Below are 21967 nucleotides of genomic sequence, written 5' to 3'. Positions count from 1 at the left end.
GTCTAAAGTATATCCAGCCGCAATGTCAAAATGAAAAAAATAAATCTTAGAATGAAAAATATGATAATATGATCACAGAAGCTACTATATATTCTTCAGTAACTAAAATGGTTACATTTTAATGTATTCAAGCTATAATCTCTGCTATCACTGTTGAACCATGTTGGAATAACCATTACAGAAATAAGAGTGCCAAGAAGAGAAGACCATTTTTTTTAAAGAGCATTTGATTCCTCTCAGGTTTCACAGATTACTTTAACTCATGATATTCCACACTGAAATATTTATATTATATTTTATTAAGGGGAAAAAAAAAGTCAGTGTCTTTTTAAATAAAGAGATCTTTGTTCGCACTTGACCTGAGTTTACCCACTTCTCAACTTTCACAGTTTGATGCCGAAACTTAAGATGTTAAGTACTGATAAAATTGCCTTGTTTCTGTTTTCTAGTAAAATCAGAGCTTGTCTTATGAAACTCCAATTTATTAAAATGGAAACTTCCAGTGTCAAAAGGACTTCTTAAAAGGAATATGGAGATTTTTCAAAACATGAGGTGAAAAACTGGCTCTTTGCTTATTAAAATGAGATAGAATACAAATTAAACAACCAGGAGCAATTTGAGCTTTACTTATGAGAAAACAGAAACTGATAAATGATATCAAAGATATAATGTGTTTAGGGGGAAAAAAACAGTCTAAAGCACTTTGCTCTACCTTTGTCAAAGAGCTTAAGATTCTGAAGGCTGCTGAGCATCTTCAATGCAGCACAGGACCTAAAACACTTTATGCAGCTCACAAATTGACTTCTTGACTGAGGACCGCAGGTCCAAGTCCTGTGCATTTAATATTTTTGCTCAGCAACATTTTAGGCCCAATGTACATTTACATTTAACCCCAATGTAAGCAAGTGCAACTCCATTTACTTTAACCAAAGCAATGCCACCATTAACGTTTAGATATGAAGTGTTTTAAAAAGTGCCTTGCAGGAAAAAATGAATGCAACACAACTGGCACAATAGCTGATGTTTTAATCTGCTGTAAAGGCAGTTTGTAAAATTCCAGTTATAAGACCACAAGAACGAGATACAAGAAAAGCTATTTCTTCAAAACTCATTAGGCTCAAGTAGCTCACAATCAGCCACCAGTTATTAATTATCAGAAACTGGTCATTTGTATTATCTTTCTTGGCAGCTTTGGCAATGAGAAGTGATTCACTGAAGCAGAACTCAGCAATCCTTTTGAACATTCTAACATCCAGAAAGGTCTGAGTGAGGGGCACTGCTGTAATGCATGTAAGGCGTGGCTGACTGCTGTTTAAAGCACTACTCATAACCAACCTCACTCTTACTCGTCTCTTGGTTTTATCCACCTGTTACCTCTCATTTTATACTTCAATTAGGTATAATCTGTACTCGGAAAATAAATTCTTTGTGGCAGGGACTTTTTGTTGCATGTGCCCTTAGCACAGTAGAAGCCTAAATCTAGCATCATGGCCCCGATTCCACCCCCTCAAAGAAAGAGTAAGACTGATTCAACACAGTTCCTGGTATTTTGCAAAATATAGCTACTTGTTTAAGACAAGTTACAAAGCAGGAAATAAATATTTGAATTAAATCGGTTTACTTTTTAAAAAAAATTGAGAACAGTCAGTCTTACAGGCCCTTGGATTGCACTGGTCTTCCAGGAAAGACACCTTGGTTCTCTTCCCTTCTCTTTGTTTCTGATGGCTAGGCTCTGCCTTTCAACTGCCAATCTCCTTTTCATCTTAAATGCCTTCTACCTCCTGACCTTGGCTGAGCTACTGGATCAGAGCTGTGTTTGCAATCCAAGTGTGCTGCCTCGCAACACAAGCCCATTACTCCTTCCCATCTCTTTAGCCAATATTGAAGCTGGAGACAGACCTTAGTGAATCTAATTGGCTAACTGAACAGAGGTTGCTTGAGGGAAATCCTGCTCTAACTCACTCCCACACTGGCTAGCTTTACAGAGACAGCCTTCCTAATGGAGCTGAGAGAGCCTTAGAAAGCCTGGGAAGAGCTTCCTTAATATATTTGTCATCTTTCTGATGTGTAGGAATACGTTCCAAACAAAGCTTAGGAAAGAGTGGGTGAAGCATCGCTTCTAATATTGTTTATTGTTCATTGTACCCTCTTTAAAATGCAGGAAAATAAAATTAAAACTACCAGATAACATTCAGTTTTGCTGAAAAAAAATAAGAATCCCTCCTGGGGATTAGAAAGCAGTTGAAATGTATATACTCTTATTGTATAAACAAAAACTCACCACAACTCTGTCCTACCTTTTACTTCATCATGCTAAAACAGCTGTGTTTATGCACTGATAGCATTGCAAACTATGTCAACTAGAGCTGCACAAACTCATCAGTTTTGGGTTGCAGAGGTTTCAGCAGTCCCTTTTTCAGTTCTGGGTCATGTTTTCCTTAAAGTGTCCAACTCAAAGGAAAATTCAGTGGAAGACACCAAGTTTTGTATCATTTCAACCTACCCTATAATGCCCAGCATTGCAAAAGAAAAGAAAAATCATCTCAGATTTGTAAATCCAATCTGATCATCATGTGTGTAACAAAACCTAACAATAGTCAAGTTTTCCTTGGTTGTGTTACAAAAGCTTCACGCTTTTCCAGTGCCAACATAGCACCAGACATAGAATTTGTTAGGTTCTGCTTGAAAAGAAGACACGCAATCCTTGTTATCTGCTCTTTGTGTTTTTCAATCAAGAGGGTGGGAGTTTTTTTGTTTGTTTGTTTGTTTTTAAAAAAAAAAAATCACATCAACAAATATATTACATTTAAATTCTGAAGGATTTTCATCATCACTGGATAGGACAATTTAAAATAGGTCAAATTTGGAGACTACTTGACAGTGTCCATTTAAAAGCTCTCACAAAACATCTGTAAGGATGTTAAACATCAATAAGGATAAGTGCAGGGTCCTGCACTTAGGACGGAAGAATCCAATGCACAGCTACAGACTAGGGACCGAATGGCTAGGCAGCAGTTCTGCGGAAAAGGACCTAGGGGTGACAGTGGACGAGAAGCTGGATATGAGTCAGCAGTGTGCCCTTGTTGCCAAGAAGGCCAATGGCATTTTGGGATGTATAAGTAGGGGCATAGCGAGCAGATCGAGGGACGTGATCGTCCCCCTCTATTCGACATTGGTGAGGCCTCATCTGGAGTACTGTGTCCAGTTTTGGGCCCCACACTACAAGAAGGATGTGGATAAATTGGAGAGAGTCCAGCGAAGGGCAACAAAAATGATTAGGGGTCTAGAACACATGACTTATGAGGAGAGGCTGAGGGAGCTGGGATTGTTTAGCCTGCAGAAGAGAAGAATGAGGGGGGATTTGATAGCTGCTTTCAACTACCTGAAAGGGGGTTCCAAAGAGGATGGCTCTAGACTGTTCTCAATGGTAGCAGATGACAGAACGAGGAGTAATGGCCTCAAGTTGCAGTGGGGGAGGTTTAGATTGGATATTAGGAAAAACTTTTTCACTAAGAGGGTGGTGAAACACTGGAATGCGTTGCCTAGGGAGGTGGTGGAATCTCCTTCCTTGGAAGTTTTTAAGGTCAGGCTTGACAAAGCCCTGGCTGGGATGATTTAACTGGGAATTGGTCCTGCTTCGAGCAGGGGGTTGGACTAGATGACCTTCAGGGGTCCCTTCCAACCCTGATATTCTATGATTCTATGTTAATCCATAACTCGTTAGACACATCTTATAATTACTAGTATGAGTAGGAATCATAGAATATCAGGGTTGGAAGGGACCTCAGGATGTCATCTAGTCCAACCCCCTGCTCAAAGCAGGACCAATCCCCGATTTTTGCCCCCAGATCCCTAAATGGCCTCCTCAAGGATTGAACTCACAACTCTGGGTTTAGCAGGCTAATGCTCAAACCACTCAGCTATCCCTCCCCTGTTCAGTATTGTTATGTCCAGTTTGAGATTATTAGTTTCTGCACTCACTGGATAACAAAGCAAACCTCATGAGTCTAAAAGACCACCTACAGGGAACTAGGACAGAATATCCCTCCTGGACAACCATCACTGAAATAGTTGGCTAGAGTTTTTATGGGGGTAATAAAGGGACTAGCCCATTGCTGGAGGCAGGATACTTGATTACACAGCATCATTTTTAGATCATACTAAATGAAAATTTGCAAATCAAGCAATATTTTTCTTGAGGAATTTGTAAGTGGAAACTTTGGGGGCCTGTAAGTTACAAGTTAAAGGACTTGATCCAAAAAGCATACAGTCCAGTCAGAGAATAAACCATCCAGGATCTAGTTCTTTCTGATAGGAAGGAATTGTTTGAAATGCAGAAGTGGCAAGCTTTGCTAGGGACTGCAAGCTACCTGAATTCAAAGAAATGAAAAATAAGACAATTTAAATTGATTATCAGAAAAAGTCACTTCCCAACAGGGAGATCCAGTAGAATAGCCTCCAGAGAAAAATGGTGTGGGCCCCATCATTCTGGGGCACGTAAAGGGTCACCTAACAAACCACTGTAGACTATACTGGAGAGGAAATTCCTGCACTGGTGGAGAGTGAGTTAGATCAGTGGCTCTCAGCCTATGGTCTGCAGACCTCTGGGGGTCCTCAGACGACAACTAAGGGGTCCGCGAAAGGTTGTTGTTACCACAGAAGAATGGTTTTCAGCCTGTGATGCGCAGACCCCTGGGGGACCACAGACTATGTCTAAAATTTCCAAAAGAGTCTGCAGCTCTATTCAAAATGGTTAGGGGTCCGCAAATGAAAAAAGGTTGAGAACCACTGAGTTAGATGGCCTAATGGGATGCTGCAACCTCTAATTACTGTGAGCAGTTCTCACTTTCCAAAATGTAAAAAAGATCATTTCACGAACATGGAAGTGAAAGGTTTTATCGTCTAAGCTATAAGCTAATGTTCCTAACTCTCCTAGAACAAGTGACATCACTAACACTCAGCAGAGCAGGGAGCTATGTTGCTTACACTACTAGTAGAGCCAAGGACGTCATCTGTTGCTGTAGAGTTAGCCTTTTTAAAAGGAAAACAGTAATTAAAATGATAGAGGAAAAACTAGAAGCTTAACTAAAAACACCCACAAAACACTGCATGCAAAATCAAAAATCAGTTTAAAAGAATGTATTTTCCTGGCATGGAGCTGCACGTCAAACAACCTTCTCTTTTACCAGCCTTTTGGGTTTGTTTGGTTTAAGGACAGTCTTGTCTCAATGTTTCCTGTGTCAGTGTAGGGAACGACAAAGGCTACATCAACTCTGCAAAATAAGGTAATTTCTTTCCACCTACCTCTTCCATCTCAAAGGAGTCCTTCTGCGGTAGCTTTAGAATAGTTATGGATGGAGATTCTATGGGAGCACAAGGTTCTTTATCTGGGGTTGATGTAGATGGATTTTGCAGCTCAGTGCTATTTTCAAGCTCATTATTTGTAGATATATTAGCATCGCTACTGAGATTGGAGGAGTCCACAATACCAGATTCTTCAGACAATCTATTCTGGTGACTTGGTGAGTCATTCTTTTGCTCATCTGTATGAGGCACATTATCATCCTGAGTTCCTTGTTTGTCACTAATTCCAGCAGAAAGAGTTGTGGCATTAAGTATGTCTATAATATTGGGCTGATTACTAGATATCTCCTCTTTTACTGTAGCCAGAGATGGAGAATCTTTCTTTTTTAAGTGTTTGGGTAATTTTGATTCATTTTTGACATCATTTTCTTCAGTCCCTTGGCCAGGTGGCATTTTCCCTTTTTCAACAGCTGGGGGAGTTGTGCAGCTGCTACTTTCTCCTGCCTGCTGGGGTATAGACAGATTGAGTTTTGATAGGGTCTTCATTAAACGACTTGCAGTATTGCTTCGATTTAAAGGAGCAGGGTTGGAGGTCTCTTTGTTGGAAGACACTGAATTCATGCTGCCAATTTTCTGCAAAGGAGTCCCAGAAACTTGGGAATATAAGGAAGAAAAAGCATTGGCCACAGTAGTAAGCACTTCAATCTGACGAAAACGACCTGAAGCACAAGAACAAATCAGAAGTTAAATGTTTAAGAGAATAATTGATGCTATTGCATCTAATATTTGTACAGCCTAGCTAAGACTGTATTGGGACTTGCAACTAATTCTTCTCTCTGGAATGAGTAAACAAAACAACCAAAATTTACAGTGCACAGGTAAAGCCAGATTTCCGAACCCCAAATATCTGCATTATCCAAAGAACATCTCTCTCCCTTATGTAAAATTCACATCAAAATTCACTTTGGATGTTGTGAACCCTTATCTTTATGATCATCCATTTTTATTCAGGTCTATGTTCTGAGACTTTTGTAAAAGTGAGATCACCTGTCCTTATATAGAATTTCAAGAGTATATCAGCAACATGTTAGGAATGTATTGTAATACACACATATATCAAAGCTGATTTCTAAGGTCAACATTTAAAAAATGTATAGATAATATTTTATTTATGTATAAGCTTGTCCTCTATACCTACAATTTAGAGTCTTGTGGTATAAAGAGGTACTGAGTCTTTGTATGACACAGTATGTAAATACTAGTTTAAGAACATTAAGAGTTACCTAGAAATATAGGCTGTCTTCATGATATTTTAAAAGGGCAACCCCGACATGCCTCTTTCTGAAATTATCAAGGGCTCTCAAGAGTGGTTATAATACTACCTACTACTGAAAACCACAAGTGATCCCTTGACCCTTAACAATCGGAAGTTTTTGTAAGAGCACTTTATAACTGCAGAACAAGAAAGGTAGGGAGAGCCCTTATAAATACATTAAGTACAGAAACACAGGTAAAGTAAAACTGTGAGTACTGACAATACTTAGTCAGCTTTTCCCACTCCAAGTACTGCTGTAATGGAATGCGTCAATTACTTTTTTTCCCCCTCTCTTTCAATACTATGTTGATGCTCTGCACACCAATGGTGGAGTTCTCGGAAGGTTCAACTTTGGCCTAACTGTGCTTCCAGTGAAGTCAATAGGAGTTTTACGACTGACTTCAATGGGAACAGAATTAGGTCAACACTGAGCACTTTCTGAAATCTCACCTTAAGCGTCTACAGGACAAGAAAAGTCTCTTAAGAGTGTTTTTGTTGTAGCTTGTTTCAGTGCTTTAAAATTGAAATGAAAGATGGCTTAGCAGAGACTCACAAAAAGCAACATACAACTCAGAACGTGAAGGATAATGATGGGGCACCTTCCTTCCCCACTCCAAAAACCTGCCCAAACACGTACACATCACATCTTGAAATAGTTACAATTAAACAGGACCAAAATTTGACCCCAAGACTATAAAAGCTTTCCAGAATACCAGTCTACAGGTTTCCTTTTCTGGTTGTTTACAAAATTTTAAAAGCTTAAATTAACCTTCACTTTAAAAGTATACTTACTTGTTAAAGCAAAATTTGGATTTTCCACTTCCATGCGCTGCATTTGGGCATTCAAAAACACTTTGATATCAATCCCTCTGGCAAACGATGATGAATTAAAAAATCTTGATGGGATTTTAGAAGCAATATCTGGTTCATCTCTTCCAAATCCAAGGTTATAGAGTACTTCTTCAGGGTCTTCCTCGTAAAGATCCAGTAATTCAGAAACACTAGACAAATGAAAAACAAGAGATTTTTCTACACAATGGCTCTCTTTAGGACATGATCCCTTCAATCTGGTTGCTATTTCAGCCCCCCAATCTGTGCCCTATTGAAGTTTTGTCTCCTGCAGCTCAGTGCGATGGGCCCAAGTCATAAGTTTTGGAGGGGTTTACATCTGGCATTTCTGTTCAAGCCATTAGAGAGATGAACCCAGTCAACATTCAGATCCAAACATTTTATTTATTTATTAACCCAACCCACAACCCAAAGGTCTTGAAATCTGAAATGCTTCTAAAGTTCAGGCATTTCCAGGGTTCCAGTCCACTTGTCCTTAGTTTCTGAGAGCCACAGCTAGAAAAAAATTTCAAGTTCTTTCAAATAACCAAATTAATCTCTCTTTTGCTACTAAGCACAATAATACATATAAATCAAGCCAAGTCCATCTATCTTAGGGATAGAAGTAGTAACTATTGGCAGAAAAAGAATGATAAATCCCACTGAACTGTGCCATATCCTCCAAAATATAGTTCTTTCACCTTGAAACCGTTGCACTGCTTCTCCCAGAACCAGTGGAATTCATACTTCTCCCCTTCTGGTGGAACTGATGTCTCCTCTCCTTCGCCAACATACCATTGCTATCATACAAATAGACAATACTGAGATGATGAACTGGTTCCTTGCAGTGATTCAATTCTCAGTCTTTAAGGAAAACTAAGTCTTCACTCTCAGAGAATTTCTTTTCCTGTTCAGTATTATCTGGTTTACATTAGCTAGGTCTCATTTTTTTAATACACAGAAATAATTAATCCTTAGCCCCTTAATAAAAAAGGTATATACACCCTAAGAATCCTAAGGCAAGGGATGCAAGCTGAGAAAACACTACTGCAGTCTCCCACAGAACACTTCCATCTCCCTTCCTGCTCTCACCCACCCAGAAGGGTCAAAAGTATCCCTTACTTCAGTAGGCTTATGTTCTCCACTCCCTTACCTCCCCCACGGGACCGCCTCTTCACACTTGAACTGGCCTCAGCTTGCTGCTTGTGTTACTTCACCTCTTAGATGCTGATTTCAACTGCCTAACCCCTTCTGCTTCCTAGTGCAAGGCACGGATTGCGACCCATGAGCAGCACAAAGCAGGGGAAGCCTCTCAGACAGGCCTGGGAATTGGCTGTGCTTCCAGATTGCAGGAAATGGAATGGGACTGGCTCCAACCAAGACTCCCACTCTGATTTCTCTCTCTTTTTTTTTTTTTTTTTTTTAAATACCAGGGTTGGAAGGGACCTCATGAGGTCAACCCCCTGCTCAAAGCAGGACCAATCCCCAAATCTCCTCCCGACATCCCCAGCAACTGGTACTGCCTCAGCATTTTCCAGTGTCATATAGGCTAAATGACCTTCCCTGCATGGCATCAGCATCATCAACACCCTTTTTGGGAATATAGATTTTTAACCATTAGGTAACGGGAGTTTCACTTGCAAGCGATCTGGCAGAATAGTCACCTAGGAGATAAGGAAACACATAGCAGCTGGGTCCATTAATATAAGGGATTTTATTGGGCCTGACTGAGGTGATGTAGCTAAAGGTCTTAGACTATGTCTACGCCACCTCAGTAAGTCGACCTACACTACACAACCTTAGGTCGAGTTACCACGGGGTGTCGACAGGAGAAACTCTCCAGTTGACTTACCTTACTCTTTTCATCGGGCATACAGTACAGGGGTCGACTGGAGAGTGATCTGCTGTCGATCTGGCGGGTCTTCACTAGACCAGCTCAATCAACCGCCAGTGGATCGATCTCGGAGCATCGATCCCAGCTGTAGCCTAGATGTAGCCCGAGTCTACTTGTTGCGTAGCTGGGCTCTGACTGCACTTAGAGCATTGCTTTGGGGGTAAGTAGGAGGCCATTCCCTAGAGGCTTTCTCCCGATACAGTCACCTGCCCCCCTTGCTCCCAAAAAAGAGGGATTCCGTCTCAAAGGTTGAAACAAGGAGCAGTTTTCCTGACGCTGTCCAGAAACAGATCAGGCATTTGAGTGGCGGGTGAGGTAACTGAATTAAGCCACTTATTTCTTGCAGAAGTGTTGCTTTGTGTTCAGAGATTTCCCCCTTTTACTTGAGACTCCGGATTAAATGCGACGGAAGTAAAGGAACATATTTATGGAATACATTTTTGTGAGTATTAAAGTCTTCCCTCCCCAGCCCACGCCCGATATTATTAGTGACGTCTTCTTTGTAGGAGTAAACTCTTCTTCATGGAATGGTTTTAGTACGTGGACTGCCTAGTTTACCTTTACCTCATAGTTCAGATCATTTTATTTCAATATTTCCCAAAAACAAAACAAAAATGAGATACTTACCATGTTTCCATTTTTGCATCACTTTGATGTAGATGATTAGCTGCAGAAAAATGAAGGAATGAATTGTACATAAAGCTCTTTGGCAAAACAGCACTTATAATTGATAAGAAATGGTAGCCAACAACATATGTTTGTAGATGCCACTCCACCTCCCAGAGTCCATTCTTTACACATTAAAAGCGTACAATCGGTATGTATACACATTTGTAATAATAGGTGTTAGTTGGTTCTATTTTTTTTTACACTAAGATTTTCATCTATTGTATTCAGGGTATGTGTTTATTAGAAAAATTACACATACACACACACACTTAACCATATCTACCCTTTTAGAGCTGATCAAAAGTTTTTTGAAAAATATTTTTCCTTTTTTTCTGCCCCCCACCTTCAGAAAATTTTGAAATTTGAAATTTTTCAGCCAGCTCTTACAGCTTCGTCCTTTTCCCTTTCAGTCATATGACCAGAACTTGGATTGCTATTTAAAACAAAGGGAAAACACTTCACTAACAAGTCCTTTGTATGGCAGGCAGTCTGACAAATGGGAAGTCTATTAGGAGGAATCTTTTTAATCCCACTTACTCTAATTCAGTAAGTGATATGGACTAAATTAATCGCATCAAGTCAACTGTCAAATAAATCGCTTTCCTCATTATTTTTAAAAGACTTCCAAAAAAAAAAAAAAAAGAATTATTTCCTCCCCCAAGGCGCAACCCTCCTTCTGTGGTGTTGCTGGCAAGACTCTGATTGACTCCAATAAGAACAGAGTTGGGCTTTATACCAGATCAGATCTGACATTTCTCAAACACTTTTTAGAATTGCAAAAAATTGTTAACTTATTGTATACTCCTTATCCTGCATGTATGCACAGGGTAGCTGGACAAGCAGGACCCAATCTGTGAAGTGCTGATCAGCCTCTGCATGTATGGAACTTGAACGTGTTCGGCAGCTCTCAGCACTGGACCCTCATTGCAGATCAGCTACTCAGCCGGGGACCTCTCTGGCAATTTAAAGCATTCAAACCACCAAAAGGCTGTCTGTGCAGGCCACATTTTTGAGTTCAAGAGGTTCTGATAAAAAAAAAAAGCCTGCTCTGAGAGGCCACCTCTCTTCCTTCTCCAAAAGAAAGTGGGGAAAAGAAGAACTGGCGGGAACAAGCAGAGAGAAGCAGAACAGAAACAGTAAAGCAACAGCTGGAGATACAAGGGGGAAAAGTGTCATCACGGAGAGACAATCTAAAACGCCTTTCCCTTCGTTTTATTTTGTGTGGTGCTTGCTGGTTTTAAACACTTATCTACTGGTTTTTATTTCCAGCTTTATTTAATTCTTTCTCCCATCTTTCAGCCTCTCCTCTTTCCTTCCTCCTTAACTATGAGCTATTAGCTGAACACTTGAGGCTAAATTTGGCCCTCAGAAAACCCTCACATGCCACTCCCACTGTTTTCAATGGAACTGGTGCACATGTCTGACCTCCATATCTGGCCCATATAGAGAGAGCACAAGCATTAAACAGTCATTTTTCTCATTTCTTGCACTCCTTCCACCAGTACTTTGGACTGTTTCGTTGGAGTTTGCACCAAAGCACATGAAGAAGTAGCAGACAGCTGCTTCCTTCATTATGGAGGCCCCTTTCAAGGCTGGCTCTGCCCTGCAGGAAGGCCAGGTCACAACAAGTTGACAAAAATAAAGAAATAAAGTTTTGGTGAAAGAAAAAAAATAAATAAATACATTTGTTTTGGGTTTTCTGCAAAGGTCTCATCTTCCCTCTTACTTTCCAGACAGCTTTACCATCAGGCTTTGACCATATTGGAAATACTGACTTTTCAAAATAAATTCAAACTCTTGAATGTTACTTAAATAATAATAATAAAAAAATTCTTGCTTTAATAGTCGTATAACCCTGCCATACCCACCTTCCGCTCCCAGGGATAAGTCATCTTCAAAACTTCCTCCATTTCTCACCAGCATGCCTGAAAATGTACATTTGGCAGTTCAACGCCTATATAGTGCTGTAATGTTTTCATTCCAAAAGCTCATACAATATTTTTAGTTAAAAACACAGAGTTAATGCTGTAGGATTTACTCAGAACATCTTTACAGATCCTTTATCCTTTATACCCTGATAATGTACACATGAAGCCTATGGTATTTTGAAGTTACTATTCATATCATAGAAAAGCTTATTTTAAAAGGAGAGATAAAAGAGTGAGAGGTGGCTCTAAACCTAATCTAGCAGCCAGCTGAAGAACAACTCCATGTCAACTTGCAAGCTAATTAATCATGACTACCAGCCCCCTGGTGCCATACCTAATGTAAGTACCCGGCACTGGATGTTAAGTTACACTCCAGGCATCTTACCACAGAGCTTCAGGGTTAAGAAATTAGTCCAGTCATTCCCTTTCTTCCACCGGTATATACTGCGAGTTCTTTTTATATGCTCTGCCACTACCTGCAGATTCTTGTTGTACTTTGAACTTTCAAATTTTGTCCTGCTCAGGTAGCAAATTTTTCAGGTGTGGCCATTTCAGTTAGAGCAAGCAAAGAAAGACTGCACAAAAGCTGACCTAGTTCTAAGACTGTGCTTTAACTAGCTTCCCCCTTCCCCCCCCCCCCCGCTTCTGCAGAGATTTTGCATTTATATAAGCTGAAGCACAGGAGTAGTCTTTTTAAAGACTTCAACTCTTTTAAAAAAAAAAAAAATTCTGACCCCTTCCCCCTGCCCTAAACTTCTCCCTCAGCTGCACAGGAATACGAATACCTTAGCAAGATCAAGATAGCCATCACATATGCATTTGGGTAACAATTTATGATTTTAAAATCATAAAAGCAGCTATCCAAGAGCACAGAGCCTTTTCTTACCCTTCAATGTAGGATTGCTTTGCTCATCCAGAGAAGCTCCCAAAGGTGTTCTGAAACCACAGAAAAGGTTAACTCTAGTTTAAAACGTTGCTTCTTCATGTCCTTCCTTAAGAGCTACAACCAGCTTGTGGTAACAGCAGTTGTGCCTCCTTCCGCCTTCCTCCCCCAGAAAGCCTGCACAAACACATAGGGACTGACAATAACTTACTAAACAATCCCCAAGTCCCTGACTAAATACTTGTGGAAAAAAAAACAAAAACGGTCAATAAAACTGGCAGCACTCAGACCTATGAATGCTAACACAGGAATCAGAAGCAAGGCAAAAGTTAAGAAGGCCACAGGCATTCTGTAGGTTGTCAAAGAAAATCTTACATGTTATATTGTGCCCACACCACCAACAAGAATGAATAGAGAGCAGTGGGGATGGCACTATGCAGGAGTGAATTCATTTTAAACTCATTTACACTTTAAAAGTGGACACCTGTTTTTTCTACACTGAAATCCTAAGGACAGGTGAGTAAGGGAATGAAAGACAGATAGACGGGCAGACACACACACATGCAGATTTTAAGTTCTTTTGTCAGTGACTGTCTTTCTGTTCTGTGTTTGTATTAGGTGCAATACAATGGGGTCCTGCTCCATGACTAGGACCGCCAGGCACTACTCTAATACAAAAAATAAGTAAGAATAATAATACAAAGTCTAATCAGAAACAAGAACAATATGAGACCTAAAATATCTGTCATTTGCTAGCTCGGATACTGGATCAAATTCTTTAGCTTTTGTTCCAGGACAGATGTAATCACTATTTCAAGAATGGAAAGAGGCTTGTTGAAGGGCCCGATCCTGAGGTCTTTGAAGTCAACAGAAAAACTCCCACTGACAGCAGGATTGGACCCTAATGGAGTTAGTATTACTCATCCTGTGTAAACTAAATTCAATGCATAAGCTCTTTAAACAGACCAGATATTAATACAGAGTGTCCACCAATGTAGACAAATGATGGTTAACCTGCTATGCAGTAAATCAGCTTGGTACAAACCAAACCAAAGACACAAAATAAAGTAAAATATTATTAAAGAAGGGAAAATCAGATGACTTAAGTGTTTACATATGGGCATGTGAAGGTTTTTCATTAGACAAGCAGAGAAAATTGCCCAAAGTTACTCTGAAATAAACAAAGACATGATATAGTATTTGTTCTGGTTCCAAAACTAAATTCTGGAATGAAAAGTGTATATTTGTTTCCTAACACACCCTTTATTTTACAATGCAAATTGTTCCTCTGGAACAGTTTACCGTTGCTACAGAATAAGCCACAAACCTGTGACAATGACTCTTTAGAAATAACTTGTTACAGTGACATGCCAATTAAAATAGTGACAGTATGAGTGATATTCACTCAACTAGGCGACAGAACAAGCCTTTAGAAACTCAAATCTCCTGGAATTTTGGGTCTCTCATGGGAGTAAATAGGGCTTTAAGTGACTAGGTTTTTATTAAATCTATTCAAGTTACAGCAAGTCTTATGTTCTGAATTAACAACCATGCCTATTGTTTATATCCCGGTTTTAATGGCTACATTTCTATTCTCCCTCTACTTCCTTGGCGGCCACTTCAGCATGTCTTAATTTTTAGCTAGACAAAGTTGCTGGCAGCAACTTCCTCAGTTGGCGCCAACAGTGTGCATGCACTGGCTGGCAGAGAATGGTAAAAAGCAAGCAGCACAACTGGCATTCTCCCTCAAAAACTAAGCCTGCCACCTCTGCAGCCTGTTAACAGCTATTAGAAAAGAAACTTTGGCAAGCAATCTGTCTCCTTCCCTGCTTGCATCTTTACACATACACAACCACTGTATAGTCCATTCCATTGAAAAATTGTACATTTAAAAAGAGAAGAGCGTAAGAACAATGGAGGCCCCTTGAACAGCAGCAAAGCAACTGGGATATGTTTTTAAAGGAATATTTTCAGCAGCATGGCTCATAAGTCAGCTAATTCGGGTTTGTTTTCAAGTGCATTATGCTGCTAAACAGGAGGTTTTAGAGATCTTTCAATATCTTCGCATACTCAAGAAAAGGCACATTGTACATTGTACACTGGGGGTGGATACCATACTGCTTTGGCAGACTCCAAAGAAGCTGCCTGCTCTCACAGCCCTAAGTGTAGTGACACGAGTGTGGACCAGACGTAACATAGGTCAAGGACAAATGGAAAACCAAAGAATCTGGAATGCAGAGCTTCATAAAAAATCTTGACTTGCATTGGGATCAAGGAACCAAAGTGATTTAGATCCCTCAGAGACATCTCCCAGACATTCTAGGTGACACCAAGGAAGAGTGGGTGGGCATGCCATGCTGGATTCTCTGGGATTTTCTACTCAACACCTCCCCCCAAATATTTACCCCCCTCTTTCCACCCATAGTGCCCATCGCTGTAGGCTCTATGTATTGATCAGGTAGATTAGAGCCACATGGCAGTGCCCATAGTGGACTTCACTGAGGATTCTGCTTTTCAGTCGCCCCATTTTGTAGAAAATTTCTGTTGGGTTTGTTTGACCCGGTATTGGTTATTGTAGGAAATCTTTAACAATGAATGAAGATCTTGCATTGTGTTTTAGAAGCAGTTAAAACTTCGGCTGTTAAAATCATAGTTTGGCAGCCAGAGTGCAATTAAATAGTGTGTTCATTTGCCATGAAAAACTCAAAACAAAACAAAAATGTGTCTTCTCAGTCACATTTCAAAATCTCCTCTTTCCTGAATATTCTACATGAGAAAGTTCCTAAACGCTTTCCAACAGGGTAAACTATGTTATTATTATAGAAGACATTTTGGCCAAACAAAACACTCAAATTCAAAAAATAAAAACCATCCTTGAGTTCAAATGGAGGATTTCCTCCTTTCTGTTTCAATGTAAGATGGGCACACAGCTGATTTTTTATGTTTATCTTAAACAGTCTTAGTAAATACACTAAACACTTTTAAATCATTTCAAAACACTGACAAAGTTGAGATAAATGAAGGAAGGCCTTCTTACAGGGATGACAATTCCATGAAATGGAGCAGCAGTGGCCTTTATGAATATTGCCACACTGTGATGAGTAAAAAGAAAAGAAGTACTTGTAGCACCCTAGAGACTAACAAATTTATTTGAGGGTAAGCTTTCGTGAGCTACAGCTCACTTCATCGGACGCATTCACTGAATGCATCCGATGAAGTGAGCTGTAGTTCATGAAAGCTTACCCTCAAATAAATTTGTTAGTCTCTAAGGTGCTACAAGTACTCCTTTTCTTTTTGAAAATACAGACTAACACTGCTGCTACTCTGAAACAATGTGATGAGTGTTTTGGAGAGACTTCTGCATAGCCATGAACTACTGTAAGACAGATGAGAAATTTCAATGTGGAGTGGTTACAGTCCCAAACTGCTAAAGCGTACCACAGAAATAGCCATCTAGTAAGTCCATTTTCCTTACAACTACAACATTGTGAATAGTCTTTTGAAACAAATAAATCTTACAAGCAGATCTCATTACCAAGAATGTTGATGCTACTTCACTTGAACTAAATACCACTGCAAAACTGAAAGTAAGACTGGCCAATCAAATTTGATCCTAAATTTACATTTTCTAAAATGTCATATAAACCGAGAAACAATAGAAATGTATTCCATCATTCCTGTGGGGAAAGTATTTTTCGTGTTTTTACACACCAAACAACAAGACATTTTGCTAACTCCTGAGAGCCAGGACATGTAATTGATTAGAAACAGAAATAAAATCAGTCTATTTATGTTGTACACACTAGGAGAAGTCCAGATTATGCAACACTATAGTGAAAAGTGCATTAGATTGTTACAAGAAATTCAGTTACAATCCAGGAAGATAGTACCTGTAATTTAGGTGTTATTTTTAACAATACAATGTAAAATATGTTCAAGATTTTTTATATTGTCTTTAACCAGCAATGTGGACAGAAAAAGAGGAAAACCACCAGGGATCATCGAGGGCTAGAAGAACTAGCCGAGTCCATTCCCTTTGATTATGCATGCACATACGCAGAGAGAGAGTAGCAAATGTCTTGTCAAAAAGTAAATTAGATTATTCTCTCATTCACCACCTATAATAGACAAAAATACATATTTTTACACACAAATTTAACTGTGTACTACCTACAGTCGAGAGTATAATCCTGTGAGGAGCTGAGCACTTTTCCAAGGTGCTGAGAATTCCTGGCTCCCACAGATATTACTGGTAGTTGTTGGCACTCAGCACATCACAGAATCAGACCCTAAATGCCTACAGCACTGATCCTGCTCCAGTGAAGTCAGTGGGAGTTTTTCCATTGACTTCAATGGGTGCAGGATGGACTGTATTTCCATCTCAGGGAGCCACTGATATTAACAAATCACTTGAGCTTTGTAAAAGCCAGCCACGATAACAAAGTTTGAATAGTGTGTGGATATCACTAAGCTCCAGGGTAGAATGTCTATGCATTTAAGACTACAGTGTGCAACATTTTTATGTTATACATGGAAACTAAAGGAACAGTGTCAAAGTAGGATTTGCCAACTCTATAACAGAGGCAAATTTAATTTTTTAGTATAAAGTATAGAATTGGTCAACAACAACATTTACACTTGTACAGGATCTTTTATGCAAGGATCACAGAGGGTTTTACAAACCATCTGTTAACTAAACCTTGCAACATCCCTGTTAATCAACTTTTTTGTGCCTTGGTTTCCTCAGCTGTAAAATAAGGAAAACACCTATTTAAGTGGCTTGCTCAATGTCAGGCAGTCAGTCAGTAGCAATGGTATGAACGAAAGCCAGGAGTTCTGGCTAATACTCTGATCTAATCAACAGACACTACTGCTTCATAAGCCTTCTATCCAGCATAATGATATTAGATTTTATTAATTATTATATAGGTTTGTAACTTTAGTTATTAAGTATGCATATCATCATTGTGTGAATATATGTACAATTCCTTTAAACCTGTACCAAGAAGCTAAGAAAGGAGAAGATTCTAGACAGAAACTCTGTGACTAGAGACAGACTAGCTTTAGGAAGAATCTCCCCGCCCCCTTCCCATTCTAGTAAAGCTTCTAGTTAAGCACTAGACCTGTGTCAAGAAAAGAAACATACTGATTTGGTAGCCACTGACTATTTAATAAGATTTGCTGAAATTCTATTTCTTACAAGACCCACAACTCATCGAAAAGTTAAGGCATCTTCTCTCATTTTGGCAGTCTGAAAAAAAATAGTCACTGACAACGGACCACAATTTGTCAGAAGTTAATTCCAAGTTTTTGGGATACAATATGTCACCAGCCCCCTCCACATACAAGGGAACAGGTCACCTAAACTGCACAGAGACTTCTACAACAAGGACACCATATTAGCTCTGCTGAGCTATACGGCAACACACTCATCAGGCACTACAGTAAGCTCAGCTGAGTTGCTCACTGGGTCAACAGATCAGAATAGCACTGCCAACCTTAAAAGTAAATTTTCACCATAAGCTGCTATGTCTAAAGGATGACAGTGAAAGATAACAAATATAGGAAGTCCTGAACTTTCTTTAACTATTGGGATGCCGCCCAAAGCTCACCTAACCTTAAACAAGGACAACTATCCCTGATAAAATTGAAAGAAGAAAAATATTGGACAAGATCAGCTATTGTCACTGGCTAGTGAACCCCAAAATACTATATGGTGGAGACAGAAGAAAAAGCTTTTTTCTAAATCCAACTGAACTGTTTTACGACCATAGGAGTAGTGGTATTCATTCCACAGTCTTAGTGAAGGGACATAATTAGGGCTCTACCAAATTCACAGTTGATTTTGGTCAATTTCAAGGTCATAGAATTTTAAAAACTGTTGCCTTCAGAGCTGGGCAGCCAGACATGAGCATCTGCTGACCGGGCACCCAGCTCTGAAAGCAGCTCCGCCACTGGTAGCAGCGCAAAAATGGGGGTGGCATGGTATGTGGTTACAGGGGTCTGTGGTCGCTCCCCACACACACACACAGCCAGCCCAAGGTCTGTTTAACCCCTAAGCACCAGGGCAGGGTAAGGCTTGGGGCACCGTGGACAAAGGCTCCTACTGTGTGCCAGGCTCCAGCTGCTGGTCTTCGCCGGGCTGAAGAGGGACGGGACTTCCTCTTCCCCTGCAGGGGCCGCTTCTGGGGCCAGGTCAGACTCATCTCCAGGAACCTCCCTCAGCTTCAGGAAGCTCTGCGGCTGCAAGCCCAGCTCTGAAGAAGTGCGACTACCAGCAGCAGCGCAGAAATAAGGGTGTCATGGCAGGATATTGCTACCATTACTTCTGCGCTGCTGCTGGCTCAGGCGCTGCCTTCACATCTGGGTGGCTGGCCAGCATTCACCACTCTCCAGCCACACAGCTCTGAAGCCACCGCAGAAGTAAAGGTGACAATACCATGACCCCGCTACAATAACCTTGCAACCCCCCTACAACCTTCCTTTGGGTTGGAACCCCCAGTTTGAGAAACATTGGTCTCCCCCATGAAATCTGTATAGTATAGGGTAAAAGTACACAAAGGACCAGATTTCACGGTCCATGATGCCTTTTTCATGGTGTGAATTTGATAGGGCCCTAGAGATAATCCTTTAGGGAAGTCCAAGATACATCGTGTCAGTCAGTCAAACAGAGAAAAAGGATCCTCATGGCCAGAACGTGACTATATGTGGGACAATAGTAAAGCTGATGACTCAACAATGTGTTGCTAAATTTTTAGTAATAAAGGGGAGGAGGGAAAGGGATGTGCACTGTTTCCGTAGAAGTGTAACAGGAAGCCAGTCAAGATGAGGACAGGGAAGGTTTTAAGATGAGCCCTGCAATCAATCAGGGAGACAGAGGGTAGATTTAGGGATGACACGGTTTTCCTTAATCTTTGCTCAGTATTAGAAGAAAGTAACTCTGTAATGCTTTACCATCGTCACATGACAGATAGAGAGGGAATGGGAAAAGAAAAATCAACTGTTTGCCAGACAGCCCCACTTCTACATGCATTACTACTCTAGTCACTTACTAATGGTACATTTATTCTCAAAGAAGAACTTCAGTTGTTCCCTAATAAGAGAAAGCACAATATATAGAGAGGTAAAAGTAACAGGAATAACTAATTTTTCTCACCTCCTACGTGTTTTGGGGGCCCAACCCTTCAACTCACATTCACATAAGTAAAGGTTGTAGGTTCAGGTCCTCTAGCTAATAAAGAGTTGTGGACTCTGCTATTTAGACATATGTAACTATTTAGAGCAGTACCGAAACTTCTGGTTTGCAGAAGTACTTACCTGCAATCTTTAAGCCATATGGCGATCTTTTCGTTTGGAATATTACCTTTGGGAGAAAAGAAAGGGAAGGAGGGAGAAAAGCAAAGAGTTGTAATTGATGCTTTGCGCATTCCAGACGTCTCATGAAGAAAGAGAACGGTGCCTTTTAAACACCACGTACACTACGGCCACACAAACAAGACTGGTGACAAGAGCAACAAAAAAAGACAGTAACAAACAAAAGAAATAAGAATAAACTCAATGGCGGGCCAAAAATATGAGAATTAAAAATACTTTTAAACACACAGACTGCATGTCTCACATATGGTGCAACCCAGTAACGCTTCCATCCGGCAGGGCTCATGGACGGGGCGCGTCCAGGCACCGATTTCCCCCTTCCCCGCCTTAGTAGAGACCGCCGGGCGGGACAGACCTGCTTCTGCAGCCAGGAGCAGCTTTCCGCCGGTGAGATCGTCCTCCTGCCGGGCCAGCTCAACCGCTTCTGCCGAGAGATCCTCCGCCTCCGATGCCTGCCAGGAGTCTCTGCTCTTGGCCCAGGCCTTTCTCTTCTGGCTCGCCCCCGGCCACTCCTCTGCCACCGGCGGCTCCTCCATCAGCACCGCGGCGGCTGCGGCTTCACTTCACCGGGCGCCCGCAGCAACGCGCCCTGCCGGGCACACGCGAGCCGGGTTGAGCGCGCGCGGAGCCCGGCTCGGCCACGCGGGACGGGAAGTGAGGGCGGCAGCGAGTTTCCCACGCGAGGCTCCCGCGCAGCCCAGCGGGGAGCGAGCAGCAGCAGCGCCCGAGTCCCCGAGCGTCCGCCCCAGTTCCCCGGCAGCGCCGCCGCCGCCGCCGAGGGGCACCAGCCCGGCGCGCCCCGCGCTCCGCAGCGCCCCCGGCCGGCCCCGCGCGCCCAGGCGACCCTCGCCTCGCTCGCTGTTGCAACACTGGACCAGCCTCCAGGTCCGCCCTGAAAACGATTCTGCGTTTGGCCGCCCCCGGCCGCCCGGGGTTCGCTTCCTGCAGCTCGCTCCCCGCCCACGCCTCGCCCCAGCTGGCGACTGTCACCTCCGCTTCCCGCGCCGCCCAACGCGGCTTCCAACCGGGAGCGCCGCTCGAGCGGACGCAGGAAAAACTTACAAAACAAACCGGGAGGCGCCCGCCCGCCCGAGCCGTGGGAGCCGAACGGCAACCCGAGAACTTAATCCATCGGGGTGTTCCTCAAACCGCCTCCCTCCCTGGGGAGCGGGCAGCAGGATCGGGCTCCTGCCCCGCAGCCAGCGGCGGGGTCCCGCGGAGGGCTGGGCCGAGCCCCGCAGCCACCCTGCCTGCCGCGGGGAGAGGAGCCGCTTGCTGAGGGGCTGAGCCAGACTCACATAGCGGGCCCGGGGGAGGAGGATTCACCCGCCTGGGCTGGGGATTGCAGCAGCAGCGTCCCTCTGAACTTCCTCATACCGCTGCTGGGAGAAAAGTTTGCTGCCCACGTGATGGGACCCAAGCAGAGCCGCTTATTCTCCGCCCGGCAGCCACCGGCTTCCCCTTTCTGCAGCTCCCCCCCGGGGGCCAGGGCCGCCAGTGACCCTCTCCCCGCAGCGGCGGGCCCAGGGGCTAGTGGGGCGATGGCCGTGCAGACACAAGACTTGGGAGGGCGATTGTTGTCGGCCTCCTTGAAATACACAGTAAAATCCTCCGGCAGCGTCCGGGGCTTTTTAAACGAGGGAGCAGGAAAAGGGGCAATTGGAAAACCGACCCGGTCTTGCTGGGGAGCAAAAGTTTATTTGCATCCAGCAAAAGGCTCGTGGCAGCCCATCCGCTCTCGCACCACGCTGTCCTCACCTGCTTGGGGAGGG

General features: G+C 42.2%; 1 protein-coding gene across 4 annotated transcripts in view; it reads right to left on the bottom strand.

The window, feature by feature from the left end:
• The window catches only part of ITPRID2 (ITPR interacting domain containing 2), a 57082-nt gene extending 35509 nt beyond the window's left edge, over positions 1–21573 (bottom strand). For 2 of the 4 annotated variants that reach the window (XM_077829753.1, XM_077829752.1), the window contains exons 1-8: positions 20551–20957; positions 20139–20184; positions 12825–12874; positions 11879–11935; positions 9969–10008; positions 8149–8247; positions 7412–7620; positions 5305–6023 (exon numbers count right to left, since the gene is read on the bottom strand). In XM_077829753.1, the coding sequence (XP_077685879.1) occupies positions 5305–6023; positions 7412–7620; positions 8149–8247; positions 9969–10008; positions 11879–11935; positions 12825–12874; positions 20139–20184; positions 20551–20731 (1401 nt within the window). In that variant the 5' untranslated portion in view covers positions 20732–20957. Of the gene's footprint in view, positions 1–5304; positions 6024–7411; positions 7621–8148; positions 8248–9968; positions 10009–11878; positions 11936–12824; positions 12875–20138; positions 20185–20550; positions 20959–21493 lie in introns of those variants that run through there. The other 2 variants (XM_077829750.1, XM_077829754.1) reach the window with 2 other exon arrangements.
• Positions 21574–21967: the final 394 nt, after the last annotated feature.

This window comes from Eretmochelys imbricata, chromosome 11 (genome assembly GCF_965152235.1).
Source record: "Eretmochelys imbricata isolate rEreImb1 chromosome 11, rEreImb1.hap1, whole genome shotgun sequence".
NCBI classification, from domain to species: Eukaryota; Metazoa; Chordata; order Testudines; family Cheloniidae; genus Eretmochelys; species Eretmochelys imbricata.
Note: the sequence above shows the minus strand (reverse complement) of the source record. Positions and strands in the feature narration are given on the sequence as shown.